Source organism: Bidens hawaiensis, unplaced genomic scaffold (genome assembly GCF_021521415.1).
Source record: "Bidens hawaiensis isolate Kalapana, Puna unplaced genomic scaffold, B.hawaiensis_p1.1 tig00002525_1, whole genome shotgun sequence".
Lineage (NCBI taxonomy): Eukaryota > Viridiplantae > Streptophyta > Magnoliopsida > Asterales > Asteraceae > Bidens > Bidens hawaiensis.
This window is the reverse complement of record NW_027491138.1, coordinates 590,295-612,345: the sequence shown is the minus strand read 5'-3', so window position 1 is coordinate 612,345 and position 22,051 is coordinate 590,295. Positions and strand designations below refer to the sequence as shown.

At 35.6% G+C, this 22,051-nt stretch overlaps 2 protein-coding genes and 1 pseudogene across 3 annotated transcripts; 1 reads left to right on the top strand and 2 right to left on the bottom strand.

Moving 5' to 3' along the window:
• Positions 1-2,991: 2,991 nt before the first annotated feature.
• Positions 2,992-8,856, top strand: LOC143619871 (cyclin-dependent kinase C-1-like). Its single transcript, XM_077091697.1, has 12 exons — positions 2,992-3,119; positions 4,027-4,108; positions 4,244-4,334; positions 4,414-4,443; positions 4,586-4,695; positions 5,227-5,299; positions 5,388-5,508; positions 5,588-5,705; positions 6,885-7,024; positions 7,121-7,178; positions 8,058-8,128; positions 8,205-8,856. Exons 1-12 carry the CDS (start codon positions 3,010-3,012, stop codon positions 8,743-8,745), a joined length of 1,545 nt encoding a protein of 514 aa, XP_076947812.1. The 5' UTR covers positions 2,992-3,009; the 3' UTR covers positions 8,746-8,856.
• Positions 8,857-11,620: 2,764 nt separating this feature from the next.
• Positions 11,621-13,811, bottom strand: LOC143619870 (tubulin beta-1 chain-like; annotated as a pseudogene). Its single transcript, XR_013151245.1, has 3 exons — positions 13,392-13,811; positions 12,649-12,917; positions 11,621-12,551 (listed from the first exon to the last, which is right to left on the bottom strand). The product of XR_013151245.1 is annotated as a tubulin beta-1 chain-like (transcript).
• A 5,092-nt stretch (positions 13,812-18,903) lies between these two features.
• On the bottom strand, positions 18,904-21,475 carry LOC143619869 (uncharacterized). The gene is made up of 5 exons (XM_077091695.1): positions 21,227-21,475; positions 20,614-20,725; positions 20,411-20,484; positions 19,149-19,552; positions 18,904-19,033 (listed from the first exon to the last, which is right to left on the bottom strand). Exons 1-4 carry the CDS (start codon positions 21,440-21,442, stop codon positions 19,244-19,246), a joined length of 711 nt encoding a protein of 236 aa, XP_076947810.1. The 5' UTR covers positions 21,443-21,475; the 3' UTR covers positions 18,904-19,033; positions 19,149-19,243.
• Between the last annotated feature and the right edge of the window lie 576 nt (positions 21,476-22,051).

The window sequence follows — 22,051 nt, the reverse complement described above, 5'->3', positions numbered from 1 at the left end:
TATTTTCTTTATTGTACTTTTTTTTTCAACTAATTAAAATATATAATAAACTATATTTTTAAACACTAAACTTGGACAGGTATCGGCTTTACATGTTTTATTTGTCGGTTAAACGATTTTCTTAAACTTTGCTTTTATATTTTTTATAGTCCGTCTACACAATGACTGAAACTTTGTTCATGATTTAAAAATATCCCATCATCGCTCGGTTTTATATCCGCGTTTCAACGTTTGATAAGTCGCTTTATAATTTTTTTTTGGTTTACTAATATATGCTTACGAATTTGTGTTGGTACCGATGATACTAACCGAATTTGTGTTGGTTTGCAGTTGTAACGTGCCGGATTTTTTGGTTCTACATATGATAATTTGTTGTATTCTGGTATTGACGGGTTAATTTATTTTGTTTGGTTTCAATGTTGTAACATGATACCTATTGACTTCCCGTCGACTTGCAACGAGTTTATGGTTTAACGTTTTTACTTATGTTTTTTTGTTTGATTTAACGGTCCCGTCGCGAAGTGCGGGATCGTAAATCCTAGTTTATTAATAAGTTGGTTTCTTTATGGGCTACAAATGTGAAGGAGCATTATGTTATTTAAAGTTGATTTTGATAATTAATGAGGCTTTCAACTCGATGAACTAGAAATACTCGGATTCGGTTATACAACAAATGGATTGTGATCGATAGTGGATAGGTTGAGTCAAATGTTCTCTTTCTTCGCGTAAGGCTTCTGTTCTTTTCCTTTTCAGGAGGCCTACATATAGGAAATCTTACATCTTATCTCTTACATCTTACATAAGTAATAGAAGAAAACCCCTATTGCATTCTTGAGTTTTTTATTTAAGGGTTTGGAAAAGAAAAGATAAGATATTTTTTCTTTTTTCATTCTTGAGTTTTTTCATTAAAAGAAAAGAAAGAAAATGGAAAGACAAAGTAGGGTTTTTTTCCTCCAAAACTTTCCAGCCAAATATGGCCTGATTCGGAAGAAAAGTTTATAATCATGTACAATATTACTAATTTACTCTATCTTTTTCTTCATATCTAACTCAATAACTAGGACATGATTATAAAGTTACAATGTTTTTGCCTATCTTTTCCTTCCTATCTAACTCAAGAATGTAATTAACACTTTCTTTTCTATTCTTTTATTTTAACTCGAGAATGTCTTTTAAATATATATATTTTTTTTCTTTCTTTCTCTATCCAATCTTATCATTTATTTTCCTTGTATTTTAAACCCGAGAATGCAGTGATAGTGTCACATGGCATCTTCTAACACCTCTCTATCCTATGTGGCACTACATAAGTCTGTCTAATCCCTCACTTTACCACATATGAACTAATAACAAATAAATAATAAATGCAAACTAATAATTAATAAATATTAATATTAATATTAAATATGGAATAAAAATAATATTAATGTTACTAATATTATTTGTATCATCATTAGTACTATTATAAGTAGCCTTTTAGTATCAATAAAGAGGTGTGAAAAAACAACAAAGTAGCTAAGAAAATAAAGATCGATCATCGGAATTTTATAAGTTTCTGAGTGCAAAAGAGTATTTTGTAATAGTCAATTTTTTACAATAGATTAGTTAAACTGAATAAAGGGTTTTGGATAATTTGAAAAAAAAATTGATTTCAGGTTATAATCATTAGCAGGGGCAGTTTAGGAACAACGTTTTTTTACTTCAAAATATTGTTAATCGATTCATAATTTGATACAGGTCGAGGTGGTTTTTTAAAAGCATTTTTATTTAAAAAGAGTCAATGGGCCAAAGTGTATTTCAACTTTCAGATCATGACTTTGTGATAAATCTTTGGGGTCATGAGTTTGGTGACATATCAAAATACTGATTTGGAAATTTAAAATTTGGTTTCGGATTAGATTCAAAGTCAATATTTTTTGTCATGATATTTTTTTATTTGATAGAGGTTAAATTTCTAAAAGTAACATTTTATGCTTTTGGTTTCTTTTAAACTACTAGCATGTCAAAAAAGAATGAATTCGTGCAAAAGTTTGAAGAGGTACATATGTTAGTCTATTTAGGTTATATGTTAGCCTACAATAATATCTCATTGTATGTATAATTTGTTTAAGTTATTAAATTTTGTGCATGATGTCGTGATATAGGCCACAAGAAAAAAAACTTTAATAATGTCATTGATATACAAAAGTTTGAAATGATTTACTTTCAAATGTAATTTAGGGATATGCATGTTTATTGAATATTTTATATATCTTGATTTTTTTATTACTTACATAATTTAAAGACAAAATAGCAAAATTGATCGTTTATTTTAATTGTTTTTTTAATGGACGATCTTTAAATTGTTAAACCTGTGTAATACACGGGTATCTAAACTAGTTAATTATATAATAAAAAAGAGTGGTGTTACGAATAGCAGTATGTGAGTGGATTTAGCATCAACATCATTGTACAAGACGTTTAAACATGAATTTTCATAAATTACACTATACAAGAAGTTACAATATGACTCCCTCAACATCTAATTAAACTTATCATTTAAACAATATACTTTTCTATACTATAGCAATACCGTAACAAACCGAACAAATACCGACTTAACAACAATAGCACTGGTGTCAGGACTTTTGTGAAAAAGGGTTTTCATACTTACTTAAAAATTGAAAATTTAAATACTTAACAATTACATTTATTTTTATTGTTCGATCTATTTAGATTATTTGTTTCATTTTATTCATGAAATGAGTTGGATTGCTATTAGTTTGGATACGACAAAATCGATCTATTCGAAAGTACATTCGATTCGATCTGATAAATACCCTGTGTCTGAATGTAAAAATTAATTAAGTAAGATGTTTTATTAAAAAAATATATATAAAAAGGTAAAACTTAGGTTGACCTATTGATACATACATACACAAAACACAAGAATTCACAGATTCCTCACAAACACTCCCAATTACTACCCGCCTCTTCTGCAAACTCCGATTGCCGGAAAACAAGAGACACATGGCCTGCGCGGCGTACGGTCAGCTTAATCTGGAAGAATCACCGTCCTGGGGTTCTCGAAGCGTCGACTGTTTCGAAAAACTCGAGCAAATTGGCGAAGGAACATACGGGTGTTAATTCTCTAGCCCTAATTTCAACATTTTGATTTATATTTATTCGATTGTTTCTCCCTGTTTTAATCAATTCGTCGTTTGTATATTTGGATTGGATTCATCATTTTTTTAGGCATATAGGGTTTCCGGTTACCGATTGTGTGTTGCTTAAATGATTTGTTATTGATTATACATATAGGCTAGAAACTTGTTACCAATTGATTTCTGTTTACAGTTGTCAAGTGTATTAACTAGATCTGTAAATATTATGGTTTTGGTAGGGCTAGGTTAGGTTAGGTTTAACATCCAAATCAAACGTATGTATGGACTGTTTGGAAACTATTAAATTGCACATTTATAAAATGTTGCTTTCTTTTTTGCAAGCTGATGGTTAATTGTTAATATTAATACATGTCTACATTTCCTGTCACAGTTATAAGTTTGTCAGTTTGGAGTTATTATGGTAACATACTAGTATATGTTCCATGCTTAATGATACTAATATGCATGTATTTGTTTCACGTGTTGTAGTTGTGCTAATAGAATTTGTTACTTCCAGTAGTTCTATGGCTCTTTTGGCCATACGCGTGTTGTTAGTTGAGCTTATGTTTTAGCTTGTATATGCATGTTTTAAACGTGCTAAGAGCCTTTTATGGATCTTGATTCCATTTAGGTGTGTTGTTCCGTACGACTGTATATCAACGAGTTAAATACTTTTGTAAGTGAATGTGCTTTCCAAGTATGACGTACATGGTGATACGAATGCAGTATGTGTATTCCGATATCCAATTTCTTTTTGTGTATGTCGCTGTTTCTAGAACAAAATCTTTACTTTTTTGTTTGTTGGATTAGACATAAATCTTTATTTTTTTTGTTTCTTTTGTGGGTTTTTTTTAATCTTTTTTTTCTTTATGTTTTATTCCAGTCAAGTGTACATGGCCAGAGAGATAAAAACCGGAGAAATTGTTGCTTTAAAGAAGATACGAATGGACAATGAAAAAGAAGGGGTACATTTCTTCCTTTGAGTCAAATTTTATGTGGATAATGTTTCTTAAGTGTGCTCCTTTTTTCACCAAAAAAAAAGAGAGAGAGAGAGAATCTTGATGCAAATCGCTCTTTTAATTGTTGTCTTCTTTATGTAGTTTCCTATAACTGCCATACGTGAAATTAAAATTTTAAAGAAGCTTCAGCATGAGAATGTTATTAAGTTAAAAGAGATTGTGACCTCACCAGGTAATTATGTTACCATTTTTCATTGCGACAATTGTTTACCTGTAAATCTTACGTTTTCCAACATCAATTCTTGTTACAGGTCCCGAGGTTGATGAGCATGGGAAATCAGGTGAGTGTTTTTATATGACTACTTTTCCCCTCTTGTCTAGTTTTATTTATATCATATGGTTTTAACTTATACTTCTAAAGGTGGTCTTCTTAACCCATTCTAAGAATAATCAATGAATTGTACATTTGTTTCGAGGGTACAGGTGGTCACAAATACAAGGGCAGTATTTACATGGTTTTTGAATACATGGATCATGACTTAACGGGCCTTGCTGATCGTCCTGGATTGAGATTTACAATACCGCAAATCAAGGTAATAAAGTGAAATTAATGTATGCAGCAACACATGATGTTGCAAAATGAGCGAGTCGGATAATGGGTCAAAATTGGTAATTTATTTATGGAGGTGATTTTTCACCATCCTTCTTATGTGATCCGGCACCATAATATTTGAATTGGTGCCATTTTTTCCTTAAACCAAAGAGAGTGTGATAAAGGCGCTAAAATAGTTTAATGGTAAATTGGTAAAGTGCAACATAATATTGCGGTGGTGGGTACATAAAAAGGATTTGTATAAATTACCACCCTGTAGGAAAGGGTCAGCTCGGGCTGGTTAATCAGAAAAAGTTTCAAATACTTTATAAACATTAGTGTGTCAACATGATTACATCAATAATAACCTACTTTCTTTTGAAAATGAAAATGATCTGGGGGTTTTATACATCAGAAATCCATTTAATGTTAACCATTTTGACCCGCTAGAGATGAACCATAACCCGTATCTGCTCTTTCACAAATAAGTGCGCCATCAGCATATCTAACTCACGATGGTGTTTATTTGCAGTGTTATATGAAACAACTGCTGACAGGACTTCACTATTGTCATGTCAATCAAGTACTTCACAGGGACATAAAAGGTAATTGCCAATTTGCGATAATAATTCTTTAAATACCAATTATATTCTCCTCTTTTTATTGCTTATATGTTTTAAACTTTTCTTTCAGGTTCTAATCTCCTTATTGATAATGAGGGGAATTTAAAACTTGCTGATTTTGGATTAGCGCGTTCATACTCCAGTGATCATAAGGGTAATCTCACAAATCGGGTTATTACTTTGTGGTATAGGTAAGTAATTCTTAATTGCGTCAATACACTGTTTATCAACTATTTGTATCATCTCAGTTTTATAACTGTTTTTTAACAGGCCTCCAGAATTATTGCTTGGAGCTACAAAATACGGTCCGTCTGTTGACATGTGGTCAGTTGGTTGTATCTTTGCGGAACTTTTGAATGGAAAACCAATCTTAACTGGTAAAAATGAGGTCAGTCATGTAACTAATTATCTTTTGTTCTCCTAAATACCCATATTCACTCAATCTATTCATTTAAATCAAATTATATAATAAAATGATCTCATATATAATGTTTTTCTTGTGCGTTAATCTTTTCATGTGAAAAGTATTAAACTTAATTAACTGCTGCATATCTGTTGTTTTTAATCTTATTTAAATGTTGAAAGTTGAAACCAATAAATTTCACTCGTTATATTATGACTTCATTTCAGGTGTGATATTTTTCTTACTGGAAGTGTTAATTAGGTTTCATAATTTAACCTAGAAAAAACACACTCACTGCAAATGAAGTAAGAGAGCTAATTTAACCTTTTTTTCCTTTCTGCATAAACTATACTTTAGTCAGCATTCTGCATTATACCTTGACTATATTTTGGGCTGTGAAAATGCTAAAAGAATAAGGTGAATATTCATATGGGTATAAACCTATTCTTGTATTCCATAAAGTTATATCATGTCATGCTTGATGCGTATTTTAGAAGCCAATATTCTGTTATTTGATTTGATATCAATGTCATGCTTGATGCGTATTTTAGAAGCCAATATTCTGTTATTTGATTTGATATCAATTTTAACTAACAATAGCATGTGATGATGTTAAAACACAGCGAAGCCAAAACTTATGAATGTCCATGCCACTTGTCCGTTCTTATTTTGAAAATCACAATCTTTTCAACTTTTTAATTGAAAGTTATCCACATTTCAGAATAAAGGTGGTAGATCTTGAGATTTGGATATGAAATAAAATAAAATAGTTAAATTTTGTATGGAGAAAGAAAGCTGGTGGGTACCCAACATACACAAATATCTCTATATGTTAACTGTAGAGCTAAATTTTTTACTATCTCATATGTATGTAACGGTGGCCATTGATTTGCACCCAGATTCTGCAATAAAGCAAAAGATAATGTTATAGAGGGGTATTTCAGTACTTTCACTTGATATAATATCGTCCATTCCCCTTTTTAGCATATTCTTTTCCATATCTCCCCCGTTTATGATAACACACAACTCATATTGATCCATTCACATGTAGATAGGTTGAAATTGTCACCTCTAAAATCTAAATTGGTTTAATTAATATGCTCGTGTTCTTACATCATGATGATATGGATTGAAAATTAAATATTTTGGTTACATTTCTTGCAGCCGGAGCTATTGAACAAAATATTTGAGCTATGTGGGTCCCCTGATGAGGTTAACTGGCCTGGAGTTTCTAGAATCCCTTGGTACAACAAGTTTAAACCAAGTAGGCAGATGAAGAGGCGCGTTAGGGAGGTTTTCAGACAGTTGAGCACATTCCATGCTTACTTTTCAGCTTAAGTATTAACTTTTAATTATAAATGAAAAGGTTTGAAATTCTTTTGGTCATTTTCCCTTTGCAGCTTTGATCGAAATGCCCTTGAGCTGTTGGAGAAAATGTTGACTCTTGATCCCTCCCAGGTATGTTTTTACTTGTTATAACGTCCATCTTGATTTGACAATTTCGACCCAAATATTTCTCGACAGGTTGAACCCGTTAAGTTTTATCATTAATATGTTAAAAAAACAGCTAAATGAAAACGGGCCATGTTTCGAATGGGTCAAAAGGGTCGATAGTCAACCAAAGTGTTTTTTTAATGCATGAAAACATCTTAAATCATTTTATTCAAAAAAATTAATTATTGAATTAGTATTAATTACGTAATCATATGTAACCACTAGATATTTACAAATAACAGCTTAGGATATAATGTTTTGGGTCAAATCAACCTGACTGGTGTTGAGTTCGTAGGCCTTGGGCCGATTGACCAAGGCCGCGAGAAAAGAATAATCTAGTTGTCGTGGTGGACGTTGGTCAGTTTAGACCGAACCAAGCTGAATCCTTGTCTCTTTTATTGCTTTCGTTCGTGTTCGTTGTGTCGAAGTTTACTCGTTTGGCTTGTTGCCAAACGGGAACATTGTATGTCACCTTGCAATTCTGCTTAAATGAAAGTGTCAAGTTCGTGACTTTGTTCTTCGTCCCTGGGGTTTGGCCATTTCAACCACTTCAATCCAAAACTGAAACCTTTAACCCTTTTCGTCAACGTGGTTTCATTTTTTTGTGTTTTAATTATAAACATTGGTAATTTGGTCATTTCATAAAAACTAACAGAGAAAATCTAACAAATTTAGTGACATTGATCAGAATGGTTAAAAAACAAAACCACATTGACTCAACGACAAAAAGGGTTGAAGGTTTCAGTATTGTACTGAACTAGTTAAAAAGGACAAATCACAGGGACCAAAACTGAACTCAACTCTAGATGAAATATAAGGTCTTTTAAATCTTGTTTTGTGTAGAGGATATCCGCTAAAGATGCATTGGATGCTGAATATTTCTGGGCAGACCCGCTGCCTTGTGACCCAAAAAGGTACTACCACTAAATGCCCATTTGATCGGGTTGACCAAAATTGACTTACACGATTTTTTTATATTGATCTCACCAGTTTGCCAAAGTATGAATCTTCACATGAATTCCAAACCAAAAAGAAACGACAACAACAGCGTCAAAACGAAGAACAGGCTAAAAGGCAAAAACTCCAGCACCCGCAACAGCATGCCCGCTTGCCACCCGTCCAGCAATCAGGTCAAGCCCATTCTCAGCCCTGGGCCGGCGGTCATAACCATCCAGGTCAAGCTCCCCTTGCCACAGGTGGGCCTGCCCATCACCAATACGGTAAGCCACGTGGGCCCCCTGGTGGGCCCAACCGCTACCCCCCAGTTGGCAACCCTAATGCAAATATAGGTGGGTATTATTCTGACCGACCAACGGGTCAAGCTGGTGTGGGGTTTAGTAGTGGGCCATATCCTCCACAGGCTCGGACCCCATCTGGTGGTGGGCCTAGAGGATCTTCTTCAGGTTATGGTGTGGGCCCGCCTAATCATGCACAAAACGTTCCTTATGGTGGGAGTTCTGGAGGTGGGGGTAGAGGCCCGAATGCGGGGGGTAACCGAAACCAGTCGTACAACTGGCAGCAACAGCAATAGCGTGTCAGTGTATGGGAAAGAGTTTTGAAGAAGTGTTGACTTTGGTTTTGACTTTTGTATGCAAGTTTGTGATGGATACATGTACAGCTTTTGTTTTTTCAGGCGTAGTTATTTAAGATGTATTGCATTTTAATTGACTTTTGAATAATTTTTGGCCCGTTTGACCTTTCTTAGTTATTTATCTTTTAAGTTTGTAACTTGATAAAGGTTAAAAATAACTCAACTCAACCCTACTCTTTTTTAGGTATAAGAACTGCAACTGTTTTTTGTGAAGATTTTTGAACTTCTAAACTAAACCTTGCAATCTTGACCCAAAGTAAAGAAAGTAGTTCCAAAAGTAAAAATTGCAATAGTTCAGTTTTATTTATTCTGAACAGGTAGTAAATTTTTAAGTTTTTAAATGATGAAAAGGAAAAATATGTTTGGTCAATCTGGCTAGTGTCCCTGGTTTTAAAACAAACCGTTACGACCTGAAGAAGTTCGACTGGTGATTCAACTTTCCTCTTCCTGCTCGTCTTGCCTAAAATGAATATAGTTGTGATTATTGTATCTGTCTTGTTATTTGATACTTTTTTTAAACCAACTCATTTCGACCTATATTCATCTTTGACAACCCCATTCTAATCCAAACCAAAATGACCCTTTTCTTTAAAGTGACCAGTATTTTATCCCCACCATTTCCTTATTAAAGTATTTTAGCACTACCATTTCCTTGTTATAGGGGTGTTACCACGTTACTATTTCCCCCTTTACCGCCTGTGAGCCCCGGCAAGGTGTTAAACGCTTAAAGCTCTGTTAGTCTGTTACCACACCACATCACTTTTACAGCCCATATTAAAGCCTCACAACAACCAGTCTTATTATTATTATTATTATTATTAGAATCTGACATTCCGACTTGCATCGTTACGGGATTGTTAGAGCCAATGTTCCGTTTTGAAGGGCGGAATCTAAGAAGCGGAAGGGAAGGCGTGAAGCCTCGATCCTAGCTATTTTAATCTTTAGAAATAAGGTTCGATCCAGACACATACTTTATGAAATGGTTCATGCATGTTTGTGTAAATGCCGGTACCAGTACTTCATGTAGGTGACGGTATTGCTCACTATAATTGTAGATGCCCAGATCAAGGCCTCAAAAAATCTCTTTTCGTCTGATAACAGGATAAGTGAATTTATATAAAAAAAAAAATAATAAAAAAACAAAGTTAAATATTTAAGTTTGCGAAATAGAGAAAGAGGGGGAGGTAAAAGCAGTAAAGGTCCGTCAAAGAACCTTCATCCGCCGCCAAGTTGCAGACGGTTTCAGGTTAGAATTAATTAATATATATGCATATATGTTTTCATTCTGCCAGTGACTGACTACGAAATTTAATATATGTAATGCAGATACATGTTTATGATTAATATATTTCATGCGTGTTCTTAGAATAATGGAAGGGAGACATAAAACATCTAAGTTTGCACGACAAGATTTTATCAGAGCAGCATGTCGGATATTGTGATAACTAATATTCTGGGCTGATTGCATTTACAAGGTGCCGTGCGAACTGGTGTCTTGTTGGGTAACTAGAGGTTTAAGTGGACTATGCTTAGCCAACTCGTATTTGATGGCAAGTTTGAGTATTTTAAGAAAAACAAAAGGCAAACTTAACGATTTGAGAATTATAACCAGTGTTCTTCTTCAGCTTAAAGGTACCATTAATTACAAAATTCGTCCTCTCTGTAGATTACCTATTGCATGTTGAAGATGAAGATATCAGTCACTGGATTTTGTTCTTGTTTAGAAAAGGAATTAAGGACCTCACTATCAAGATTTTGGCTGAATCACCACTTTTGATGCCTATCCATTTTTTCTCTTGTTTCGAGTTAACATTTGAAACTTTATAATTGTTGTCTTCATCCGCCACCTAGTTTTCATGGTTTTCCAAACCTATTGAGCTTTGAGTGGCAATATAGAGAAGACAGTGAACTTGGGGACTTTTTTTCTCGCCGTCTCTCACTTGAGATTTTGAAACTGGATGATGTTCTTTTTCAAGACAAATTGCTAAACTTGAAAATCTCAAATTATTATATTGACACTTGTGTTAGACATCAAATGTTCCACTACTATCTTTGAGCTTCTAGGTTCTCTTCCAAAACTTCAAGAGCTTCATTTGGATTTTCACCGCTACGAGGTAATGCTAAGTTGTGTCTTTGAAGTTTAGTCTAGTTTTTTCATAATCTAATAACTAATAAGTAACAGTGTCTAGTATAATCTAAATTGACCTTAGTACGAGTTTATGGCTTTATGATTTCTTTCTCTAACCATTTTTCTTGAAGTTGATTGAAGGTGGTGCTAACAAGAGGTTCTCTACCGCCTTTTCCTGCCTCAAGGCTCTTAAATTATCAAGAATATATATGTTTAGACGATGGTATGAAGTTATCATGTGCTTTTAAATTGATTAGGAGTTTCCCGAATCTGCAGACTCTTGAAATCACAGCATATAAGTGGGTATGCATCATATTATCTGTCTTATAGTCTCATATATAGTTTTGCATGTATTTTAATGCTAGTTAGCTAATCTTGCAGGATGTTGCCTCGCCTCATGGGTGACTAGAATACAACGGGGTTGTTGCAGCTTCAAAGTGTGATGTTTGAATATTTGAAAGGCTCGGAGAATGAAATATGCTTGATAAAGGATTTACTTGCGTCTTCCCCTTTCCTTAAAAGATTGTTATCCGTCCCAACTATTTCAGTGGCATTACGTCGGATGAAAAGTTGGCTTTTTCTCTGAAGCTGCATCGATCAGCCTCCACCGTAGCTGAAATTGATCTCTTCCTTGAAATGTTCAGTTCTCTAGCTGTGACAAAATACTTGACTCATGTGCCACGGGTTGGTTACGAGTTTCTGAAACTAAACGTTTTGGATAACGTCTTAGTTAAGCATGAAATCAAATAATTCAACAGTTAAAACATTTATTTGCTTTTTAGGGTGGGTTTGGTACAATAAAGTTATGCAAAAGACAAAGAATGTAATAAACATAAAGTGACATGGTTGTGTGAAATCCAATATGCATTATACAATAGAATGGATCCATCAACACATAACTCTTGATCATTACTACAACATGGGTTGTGTGAAATTACCAATCACTCCTCCTCTTCTTCATCCTCTTCTTCTTCATCATGACCACCGTCCTCCGCAGTGGCATCCTGGTATTGTTGGTACTCCGCCACCAAATCATTCATATTGCTTTCTGCCTCCGTGAACTCCATCTCATCCATCCCTTCTCCAGTGTACCAATGCAAAAACGCCTTTCTCTTAAACATGGCCGTAAACTGTTCACTCACTCGTTTAAATATTTCTTGAATTGAAGTCGAGTTTCCAACAAATGTGGTAGACATTTTCATCCCTGTTAATGGGATGTCACAAACGCTTGATTTAACGTTGTTTGGAATCCACTCAACAAAATACGAAGAGTTCTTGTTTTGGACATTAATCATTTGTTCATCAACCTCTTTGGTACTCATCTTACCTCTGAACATATCCGATGCTGTGAGGTATCGGCCATGTCTAGGGTCAGCAGCACACATCATGTTCTTAGCATCCCACATTTGTTGAGTCAGCTCTGGGATGCTAAGAGAAACGTATTGCTGGGACCCACGAGACGTCAATGGTGCAAATCCTACCATGAAGAAATGGAGACGTGGGAATGGGATTAGGTTAACTGCTAGCTTACGTAGGTCAGAGTTCAGTTGACCAGGAAACCTCAAGCAACACGTTACACCACTCATGGTTATCGATATCAAATGATTCAAATCGTCAACTGTATTAAAACCAATAATATAACTGATTATTTTGCAAACTTTAACATTCAATTCAATAAATCATGAGGAAATTATTTTCATGTAATGTATACTTACAACTTGGTGTGGTGAGCTTCAAAGTCCTAAACAAATGTCATAAAGCGCCTCGTTGTCAAGGACCATACATTCATCAGCATTTTCGACCAACTGGTGCACAGAGAGCGTTGCATTGTACGGTTCAACAACCGTATCAGAAACCTTAGGGGAAGGGAAAACAGAGAATGTGAGCATCATCCTTTCAGGGAATTCCTCTCGTATCTTAGAAATTAAGAGTGTCCCCATCCCTGATCCCGTGCCACCTCCAAGCGAGTGACATACTTGAAAACCTGTCGCGTGAACAACACCAGGCCCAAGTAGACCATATTATAGAAAGAAATACATGTGTTGATATCATAAACTTTTGTAACTATATGCATATACATATACTTATATGTGTGCATATGAATGCATACTGCAAACACGCGCATCTATATGTATATACATGTAAATATATGTGTACATATGCATACGCATACGAATAGACCATAATATAGAAAGAAACGCGCACACATATGCATCCATATATGCATATACATAGATATAATTGTACGTATCATATACATAGACGTGACGCATATATATGCATCGTATTATGCATCCGTATATGTACATATATACAAACGTGTGCAAACCTATATACACATGCATATGCATATCCATATAAATATACATATACATACACATAAGCGTCTGCATGCATTGCTAACATTCATATACATATACACACAAGATTAAGCAATTGGTGTAATAACGTAGCATACCTTGCAAAGCATCGCAATTCTCAGCCTCCTTACGAACAACATCAAGAACCGAATCAATCAACTCAGCCCCTTCCATATAATGTTCCTTCGCCCAATTATTCCAGCACCCGACTGCCCGAACACAAAGTTATCCGGCCTGAATATCTGCCCATACGGACCCGATCTAATGCTGTCCATAGTCCCCGGTTCCAAATCCATAAGCACAGCTCGGGGAACATATCGACCACCTGAGGCTTCATTGTAGTAAACATTTATTCGTTCAAGTTGCAACCCTGCGGTTGAACCGTTGTATTGTCCAGTGGGATCGATGCCATGCTTGTCGCAGATGACTTCCCAAAACTTTGCACCGATCTGGTTGCCGCATTGGCCTCCTTGAATGTTTAGAATTTCTCTCATTTTTTGGGAATTTTGATGGAGTTGAAGAGGTTGTTTGGGCAGTATTTGAATGGATGTGAAGGGTCATATTGGCCAGAGAAATTTAAGGGTCTATATTCTTTCTTAAGGGTTTTTTTTTTGTTGGTAGAAAAACTAAAAAAAGTTTGTTGGTAACCTGTATAACATTTGTTTTATCATTGTAGCATCCATGATATATAAGATCATTTTCTCATCATCTAATTAATCTTCTGTATTAATTTAGTTCACTATATTGAAACTCTTGGGTAAGTTCTAAATTCATCAAAGTCCCTCAAATGCGGGTTAGCTAGAGAACAAAATAAATTTCTAAAAAGTTATTGATGATTAATAGTTGAGGTTAATCACCAAAGGTGGATATAACTTCACCAAATGTTTACTGGTTACCAAGTTATATGCTCTATATTTGAAAAGTTTGAGCATTTGATGGTTTTAAGTAATTCGATGTAAAAGTCATTCGATTTCACAAATTTGGAATGATTTTAAGTTTGAACAAAGGTGGAATAAGAGTAAAGAATTCACGAACTAATCAATCTTAGTGCATGATAAATTTACAGAACCTGAAGCATTAATTGATGATTAACAGCTTAGATTCATCGCCAAGAAGTGGATAAAAGTTGTTAGAATCAGTGTTGTAGCGCTCCCGGGCGCTAACCAGGCGATGGGAATAACAATTAATTAGGATTAATAAGGATTACAAATCTTTTAGGAAAATTGGTTTTTATTAATTCCAACTATTTCATTTTTGTCGGCGCTGGTCCTAACTTTCATTTTGGCTGGCAACAGTCCCAACTTTAACGTTCGTTTCTTCCACCAGTCCGCGACTGACGGAGTACTAACTCCGTTATGTTTTTGCTGATGTGTCTATCTGAGTTGTCAAAAAAATGTTACGTGGCAGCCATCGTGGATATGAAATTGAACGATCATTTATTCTCAATCTCAAGTTAACTGTCAGTCAAAACCCTAACCCCACCATGCAACCGGAGAATTAGAAACCCTTGCCGACCTCCTACCTCCCACCCATCGCCGCCATCTAACTCAAACCCACCTCCCCACAACACCTTCCCACCGCCACTCCTGCCACCCCCACCACCACCGCCCAACGCCGCATCGGCCACCGTCACGTTCACCATTTCCGGGCACCGTGTCCATCATCATCTCATACCACTACTAATCTACTACAACCTCATTATGATTCACACTTCTGTTTTGCTTCTGCAACATGACCAATTCGTCAGCCTCCATCTCCGGTCGGGCGGCCGGCCACCATCATCTTTGTGCATCACCACCATCATGCTTGCGGAGTTTTGAATCTGCTCAAGCCACTCCCCCATATTCGTTATTCATCTCAGTTCATATCCAATCGCCACATCCCATTTTTCCAGCGACCCACCCCCGTGTTCCGATTCAGGAACCCGATTCATATATGATAAATTGGGGGGATTGACATGTTGGTGGTGAAGAGTTCAGATCTTGGAGGATGGCTAGCGATCTCTTTCTCTGGTTGCCGGAAAAGAACCGTCGCCGGAGTTGGTGGAGGAGAGAATTGGGGATTTTGATTATGAATGTAAAATTGTTAAGTAAAAACTAATATCCACGTAGGCTGCCATGTCATATGTTTTTGACAAGTAGGATGGACACGTCAGCAATGACATAACGGAGTTAGTACTCCGTTAGTCACGGACTGGTGAAAGAAACGTATGTGAAAGTTGGGACCGCTGCCAGCCAAAATAAAATGATAGTTGGGACTAGCGGTGATCAAAATGGAATAGTTGGGAACATAAAAACCAATTTTCCAATCTTTTATATTAAAAAATTAAGTCCTATAGTATGAGTTCTTAGTAATATTTGACTCATCCACTAAATTTCTGGAAATGAATAGTAGTAGAATGATATTTATTGGTGTGGATATATATCACAACAGGAAAGTCAAGTGGGCATAAGGAGTCTTGGTGGTGGAATGACGCAGTGCAAGACAAGATAAGGGACAAACAAGGATGTTTTAGGGAGCTAATGAGGTGCACGAATGAGGAGGAGCGAGTGGATTTGAGGGACAACTACAAAACGGCCAAGATAGAGGCAAAGAAGGCAGTGGCGGAAGCAAAGAAGGCGGCCTTTAAACGGATGTATGAAAGTCTAGAAACAAAAGAGGGGGAACATGCTATGTTTAAGATTGCCAAAGCCAGGGAGCGTAGAAGGCAAGATCTAGGACCGGTGAAGTTCATAAAGGATACAGATGGGCATGTACTGGTCAAGGAGCAGGACATCAAGCTAAGATGGCAAACCTACTTCCACAATCTTTTTAACAATGGGAGAGCTTACCAAGAAGAACATGACAACACAAACTTTCATCGACAACAATCGAATAACTGCTACTGCCGACGGATCACACGAGAAGAGGTGAATGACGCACTTAGGAGGATGGGAAGGTCTAAGGCGGTTGGCCCAGACAACATACCCATCGAGGTGTGGAAGTGTCTGGGGGAGGAAGGAGTCATGTGGTTAACTACTCTGTTCAATAGTATTCTCAAATCAGGTAAGATGCCAGACCAGTGGAGGAGCAGTGTTGTAGTTCCTATCTATAAGAACAAAGGAGACGCCCAATGTTGTGGTAACTACCGAGGAATCAAACTACTAAGTCATACTATGAAGCTATGGGAAAGAGTGATTGAGGTTAGACTTAGACGAGAAACTCATGTTACGGTCAACCAATTTGGCTTCATGCCGGGGCGTTCCACCACAGAGGCAATGCACCTTATAAGAAGATTAATGGAAAAGTATAGGGAGAAGAAGCGTGATCTACATATGGTGTTTATTGACCTAGAAAAGGCCTACGACATTGTGCCACGACAGGTGCTCTGGGAGTGCTTGGAGGGTAGAAGAGTGCCCAGGAAATACATAGAGATAATTATGGATATGTATACCAGGAGTGAAACAAGTGTCCGTGCGCCAGTGGAGGATACTGATTTCTTTCCTGTAGAGGTAGGTCTTCACCAGGGGTCAGCGTTGAGCCCGTTTCTTTTTGCAGTAGTCTTGGATGAGTTGTCAAAGTCGATTCAGGGGACTCTCCCGTGGTGCATGATGTTCGCAGACGATATTGTGTTACTTGCTGAGAAAAAACAAGATCTAAACATGAGGCTTGAGGAGTGGCGAACAACCTTAGAGACAAAAGGTTTAAAGATTAGCCGATCTAAGACGGAGTACCTACACTGTGATTTTGGTGAGATAAACGACAGTGAAGACGCACACATCACAATTGAAGGGCAGGTGGTCCCGCAGGTAACGAAGTTCAAGTATTTAGGATCATTTGTACAGAGCGATGGGGAATTAGACAGTGATGTGACCCACCGAGTTCAGGTAGGATGGTGTAGATGGAAAGCAGCCACAGGTATATTATGCGACAAGAGTTTCCCGACTAATCTGAAGGGAAAATTCTATAGGGTGGCAGTTAGACCTGCAATGCTATATGGAACAGATTGTTGGGCCATCAAGAAGGCACAAGTGCGGAAGATGGAGGTAGCAGAAATGAGAATGCTACGTTGGATGTGTGGGCACACAAGGCTAAACAGAATAAGAAACGTTGTGCTTCGCGAGAGATTAGGGGTGGCGAACATAGCAGACAAGATAAGAGAGTGGAGATTGAGATGGTTTGGACATGTAAAGAGAAGACAGACGACGAATCCTGTTAGATCCGTAGAAAACATTACTATAGAGGGGAGGAAGGGTAGAGGACGACCGAAATTGACTTGGGATGAGAGGATTAGGCATGATTTGATAGACCTAAACCTCTCCGAGGACATAGTTGAGGATAGGAATTCGTGGAGAAGTAGAATTAAAGTTAAGGATTTTTAGAGAGAATTGAATACCTTAGGGCTTAGACTTAACTTATTTAGGTCACATACCATAATGGTATTTCCCTTACATATTTTATTATTATTATTATTAGCTTTTATATTGCGGTTAAACTGTGACCTTTTTATTAATATTATTATAATTAGTAGTAGTTTTTTATATAACTGTTAAACTTTGATTTCCTTTTTTTACTTCATACACATGTTCTTTGAGCCGAGGGTCTCTCTGGAAGCCACCTCTTTATTCCTTTGGATAGAGGTACGGTGTGCCTACATCCCACCCTCCCCAGACCCTACCTATAGCTCTGCTGTCGGTGAGATTTTACTGGGTATGATTGATTGATTGATTGATATATCACCATAGTGAATACAAATAGGGTATTGTAAGATATCAAAATAGTGAAAATGCTTAGTTATAAAGTTTTAACTAAAAACACACTAATGGTTGAGGAAAGAGGGTTGCAAATTGGTTATCAAAAAGATAAAAATAAGTAAGCTAACCCTTGAATTTTAAAAAGAAATTACACTTGTAACCTATATGGTATATGTATATATATAGGTTAGGTTGTAATTGTATGAAATACTTTAAAATGAGATCAATCTCAAGGTGAGTACTAAAGGTCCAACAGTTTAAAAAATAATCCTGGAACTAGACTTGAGCACCTCGATCACGGTTTAATAAGATATGCACCTTCTAAGCACCTAGGGCACACCTTGCCTCTTTCGCCTAGATGCGTGCCTTGTACACTTTAGACAGTAAAACTTTCATCAAATTTTTTCTTAATCAAATGCTCTTTAGTTAAACCAATAAATGCATTATTTCTAAAAATAACAGTGTAATTTAGGAATAGAATTAGATAGCGTGAGTTGAAAAAAATAATCCGTTAATTCTAACTGTATGAGACGGAAGGGGTCGGGACTCGGGAAATGCAATTGTTACGACATCCTTCAATGTCGCTTTCTGTCCTAGAAAAAGAGTACACAAAATAATACCAGGGTGAAAAACATGTATATATAGAAAAAATGTGTTACAATTGTTACACCATCTTTATTAAACAGTAACATAACAACAACATGCAAAAAAAAACATAGCAAACTAAATCTTTACATACATACAAAACTAACCTCAAACCAAACAGAACAACCATTAAGCAACCTGTAATGTTACCTTTTGACCAAGCCAAGAGTTTGTAGTTGAAAACAAACTCTGCAAAAGGGCACAAATTAGCATCTAAAAGTTAAAACAAATTATAAAACTACAAATTAACATACTAATATAGCCCAAATGAGATTTCAGTTTTTTAACTTTGGAAGTTTAAATCTGGATGTAAAAAGTCTCGGTTGGCTTTCAATGGCTTTTCTCTTGGAACTTCTTACTTCCTGCAAAGAATGAAATTGCAGTTAGAGCATACTTATCCTTTTCAATTTCATTTTATTCTAAGGCTGTAAACGAGCTCAGCTCGTTTACAACCCTAATTAGGTCAATTTTAACTACCTTCTTGACAATCGCCACATCACTCGAATGACTCTTTTTTGATGTCACCATACAACGACGTAGCACAGGTGTAATAGAACTATTGTTATCACCTCTTAACATCTCCAATTCTTTATTGAGTCGAGAAATTTCTTCACTTTTTTTTCTCGATCATATTCTAAAACTGCTATTTGATCTTGTAAGCCTGAAATCCTTCTGTTTTTTTCTATATTTAACGACTGTGATTGCTCCAAGTCAGCAATCAGTCTCTGTATTTTTTCATTAGCAGATTCAACTTCAAATCGGGTTTTGTTAATGAGTTCTTGCAACTTGTTGTCGGTTTTCTTGAACTGATTCCATGCAAAATCCCTCTCAGCTTTTAGTGCTGACTCTTTAACGTCCTTAGTGTTGCTTCGGGTTATACGCTGCTAATATAAATGAAAATCAATAAACATCTTAATAAATTTAGAGGTGGCAAAATGGGTTGATTCGGATTGTGTTCATATGGGTCAGTGAGTATAATGAAGTAAAAGTTAGCTAAAAAGAAATGGGTCAAGATTAACCCAAAGTAGGGTGCAAACGAGAGCTGAGACAGGTTGAGCTGGGGCTCGGCTTGTAAAAAGCACGAGCCAGCTAGTTTTCTTTAAATAAAATAATTTTATGTTTTTAAACATACTGATTTTATATATAAAAGAAAAAACTAATATTTTCAACATACACATAATGCATAAATAATAAACTACAGAATTTATAATTTATAATATATATTAGATTTGAGTTTGGAGTATAACTTATACAATTTAAAATCTGGGCTTTAAATTAAACGAAACAACGGACCACTAAACAAGCCTAACAAGCAAGCGGCCGAGCGAGCCAACAAGCAGAACTTACAGTGGCTCGGGGCCTCAGGGTCTGCTTGTTTAAAAACCAAACCAGCTCGATTAGTTTACAAACAAGCCGATTCTAAGCAACCCACGAGCTATTAGAACATTCTTAGCCAAAAGTGTATTTTTAATGTATAAAGCCTCTTAAAATAATTTAAATCCAAAAATTATTATTATTATGGAAATAATTTGATATTTCTAATCTCATTTGCACACTAATTATTTAAATATTTTTTAACAATTTTGACCCTGTACCAAACCTTGCTATTTGTATCAATGACTTGGCATTAGAATGTATGAAATAATATAATCTTTGTAATCATATTTGCCCAACCCGGTTGACATGAACCAAAAATTACCCCTTTGGCCCACTATGATGTGGCATTAAAATAAACTTACTTTTGGCTCAGCCAAAAACTGAGAGACCTCCTCAAAGAGAAGCTTCAGATCAGCTCGCTCATCATCTGCTTCTTCTGCAATATATACAAAGTTAAGCTACATCAGACTATTAAGTTACAAAACAGAAAAAGTGATCAACATGAATGCCATTCATTCTATGTAATTCATAGAAATGTTAGAAATATTAGAACAGCTGAACTGACCAAATTTAAGATTGTTCATAATTGCTTCCTTTCGCTTCATAGAGATGATTAAATTCGCCTTTGCATTCTCAACAAAACGAGCCATATCTTTAATTTTGGAGTCTCTTCTCATCTAAAACAACAACAATTCTTATCAACAAAGCCCTAAAAATCCAAAATCCAGATTAAAAAAAAACCTTATAGCTAAATTTCAGATTAAAGAAAATCCTAACAACCAAAATTCATATCAATAAAACCCTAACAAAAACCAAAATTCACATCAATAAAACCCTAGAAAAAACAAAATTCATCAATAAAACCTTAAAAGTCATAATTCATACCAAGAAAACCCTAAAAAACCAAAATTCACATCAATAAAACCTAGAAAAAACAAAATTCATCAATAAAACCTTAAAAGCCATAATTCATACCAAGAAAACCCTAAAAAACCAAAATTCACATCAATAAAACCCTAAAAAACCAAAATTCACATCAATAAAACCTTAAAAGCTATAATTCATACCAATAAAACCCTAAAAAACCAAAATTCATACCAAGAAAACCCTAAAACCCAAAATGAACACCAACAAATAAATAAAGATTGAATATAATAACAGAAAGTTGTGATTCTGACCTGGGAAATATGATCTTGTAAAAACTTAATATCAAAACCCCATCTATCCTGCTGCAATTGGAATCTTTTCTCAAGGGATTTACGTTCTTCAACGAGAGACTCAAGTTGTCTCTGTTGACCTTCAATCATATCAACCAGTCCTTTAAAGATCTTCTTCCATGAATCTTCTCGATCTTTTGACGGATTGTCAGCCACGGACAGTCTACGTTTTCCCATTTTATTACTGCACACCAACTGTTCGATCAAATGCCTCAAAGAAATCCAATGTTTTACTCAACTTCAGAGATTATTGGATTACAGATAACAGCAGAAAAGTAGAATAATTGAAGACGATTGCAGATTATAGCAGACAAAGTGAAGATTTAGGGCTTTTTTTTATTATTATTGTGATGAAGATGGGAAAATGATCCAACGGTCGAATGGGTTCGTATTTATACGCTCTCTTAACTTCAAAATAAACGTTAGTCACGAGGGGAAGAAGTTACATTCATGTTTTCGTATCAGCGCTAACAGGGCCATCTCTGAGAATACAAAAACTATCGTAGACCCTGTGCGAGTATAAAAGTAGGCTCCTAAATATAAAAATATTTTTAAATATGAACAAGAGAATGACCCCCAATTGGTTTATATGGGTTAAAAGATAAATATGTTTTATTCTTTAAATTAGTCGAAACTAAACAGACATTTATTTTTATAAGTTTTAGTTTGAGTTTCAAATTTAATTGTTACAAAAATTATGTGTATAATAACATCTTAATATCAAGAAAGAAGTCAACTATGCGTAATATAGTCTCAACAAGTAGAAAAAAAAAGAATTTTGTTGTT

Excerpts from the sequence above, each read along its gene's own strand:
- LOC143619871 (XM_077091697.1), top strand. The coding sequence starts at position 3,010 with ATGGCCTGCGCGGCGTACGGTCAGCTTAATCTGGAAGAATCACCGTCC. Across the intron at positions 4,109-4,243 it reads TGGACAATGAAAAAGAAGGG|TTTCCTATAACTGCCATACG; the intron begins GTACATTTCTTC and ends TTCTTTATGTAG. Across the intron at positions 5,706-6,884 it reads TCTTAACTGGTAAAAATGAG|CCGGAGCTATTGAACAAAAT; the intron begins GTCAGTCATGTA and ends CATTTCTTGCAG.
- LOC143619869 (XM_077091695.1), bottom strand. The coding sequence starts at position 21,442 with ATGGGAAAACGTAGACTGTCCGTGGCTGACAATCCGTCAAAAGATCGA. Across the intron at positions 20,726-21,226 it reads TACAAGATCATATTTCCCAG|ATGAGAAGAGACTCCAAAAT; the intron begins GTCAGAATCACA and ends TTGTTGTTTTAG. Across the intron at positions 20,485-20,613 it reads TATGAACAATCTTAAATTTG|AAGAAGCAGATGATGAGCGA; the intron begins GTCAGTTCAGCT and ends TATATATTGCAG.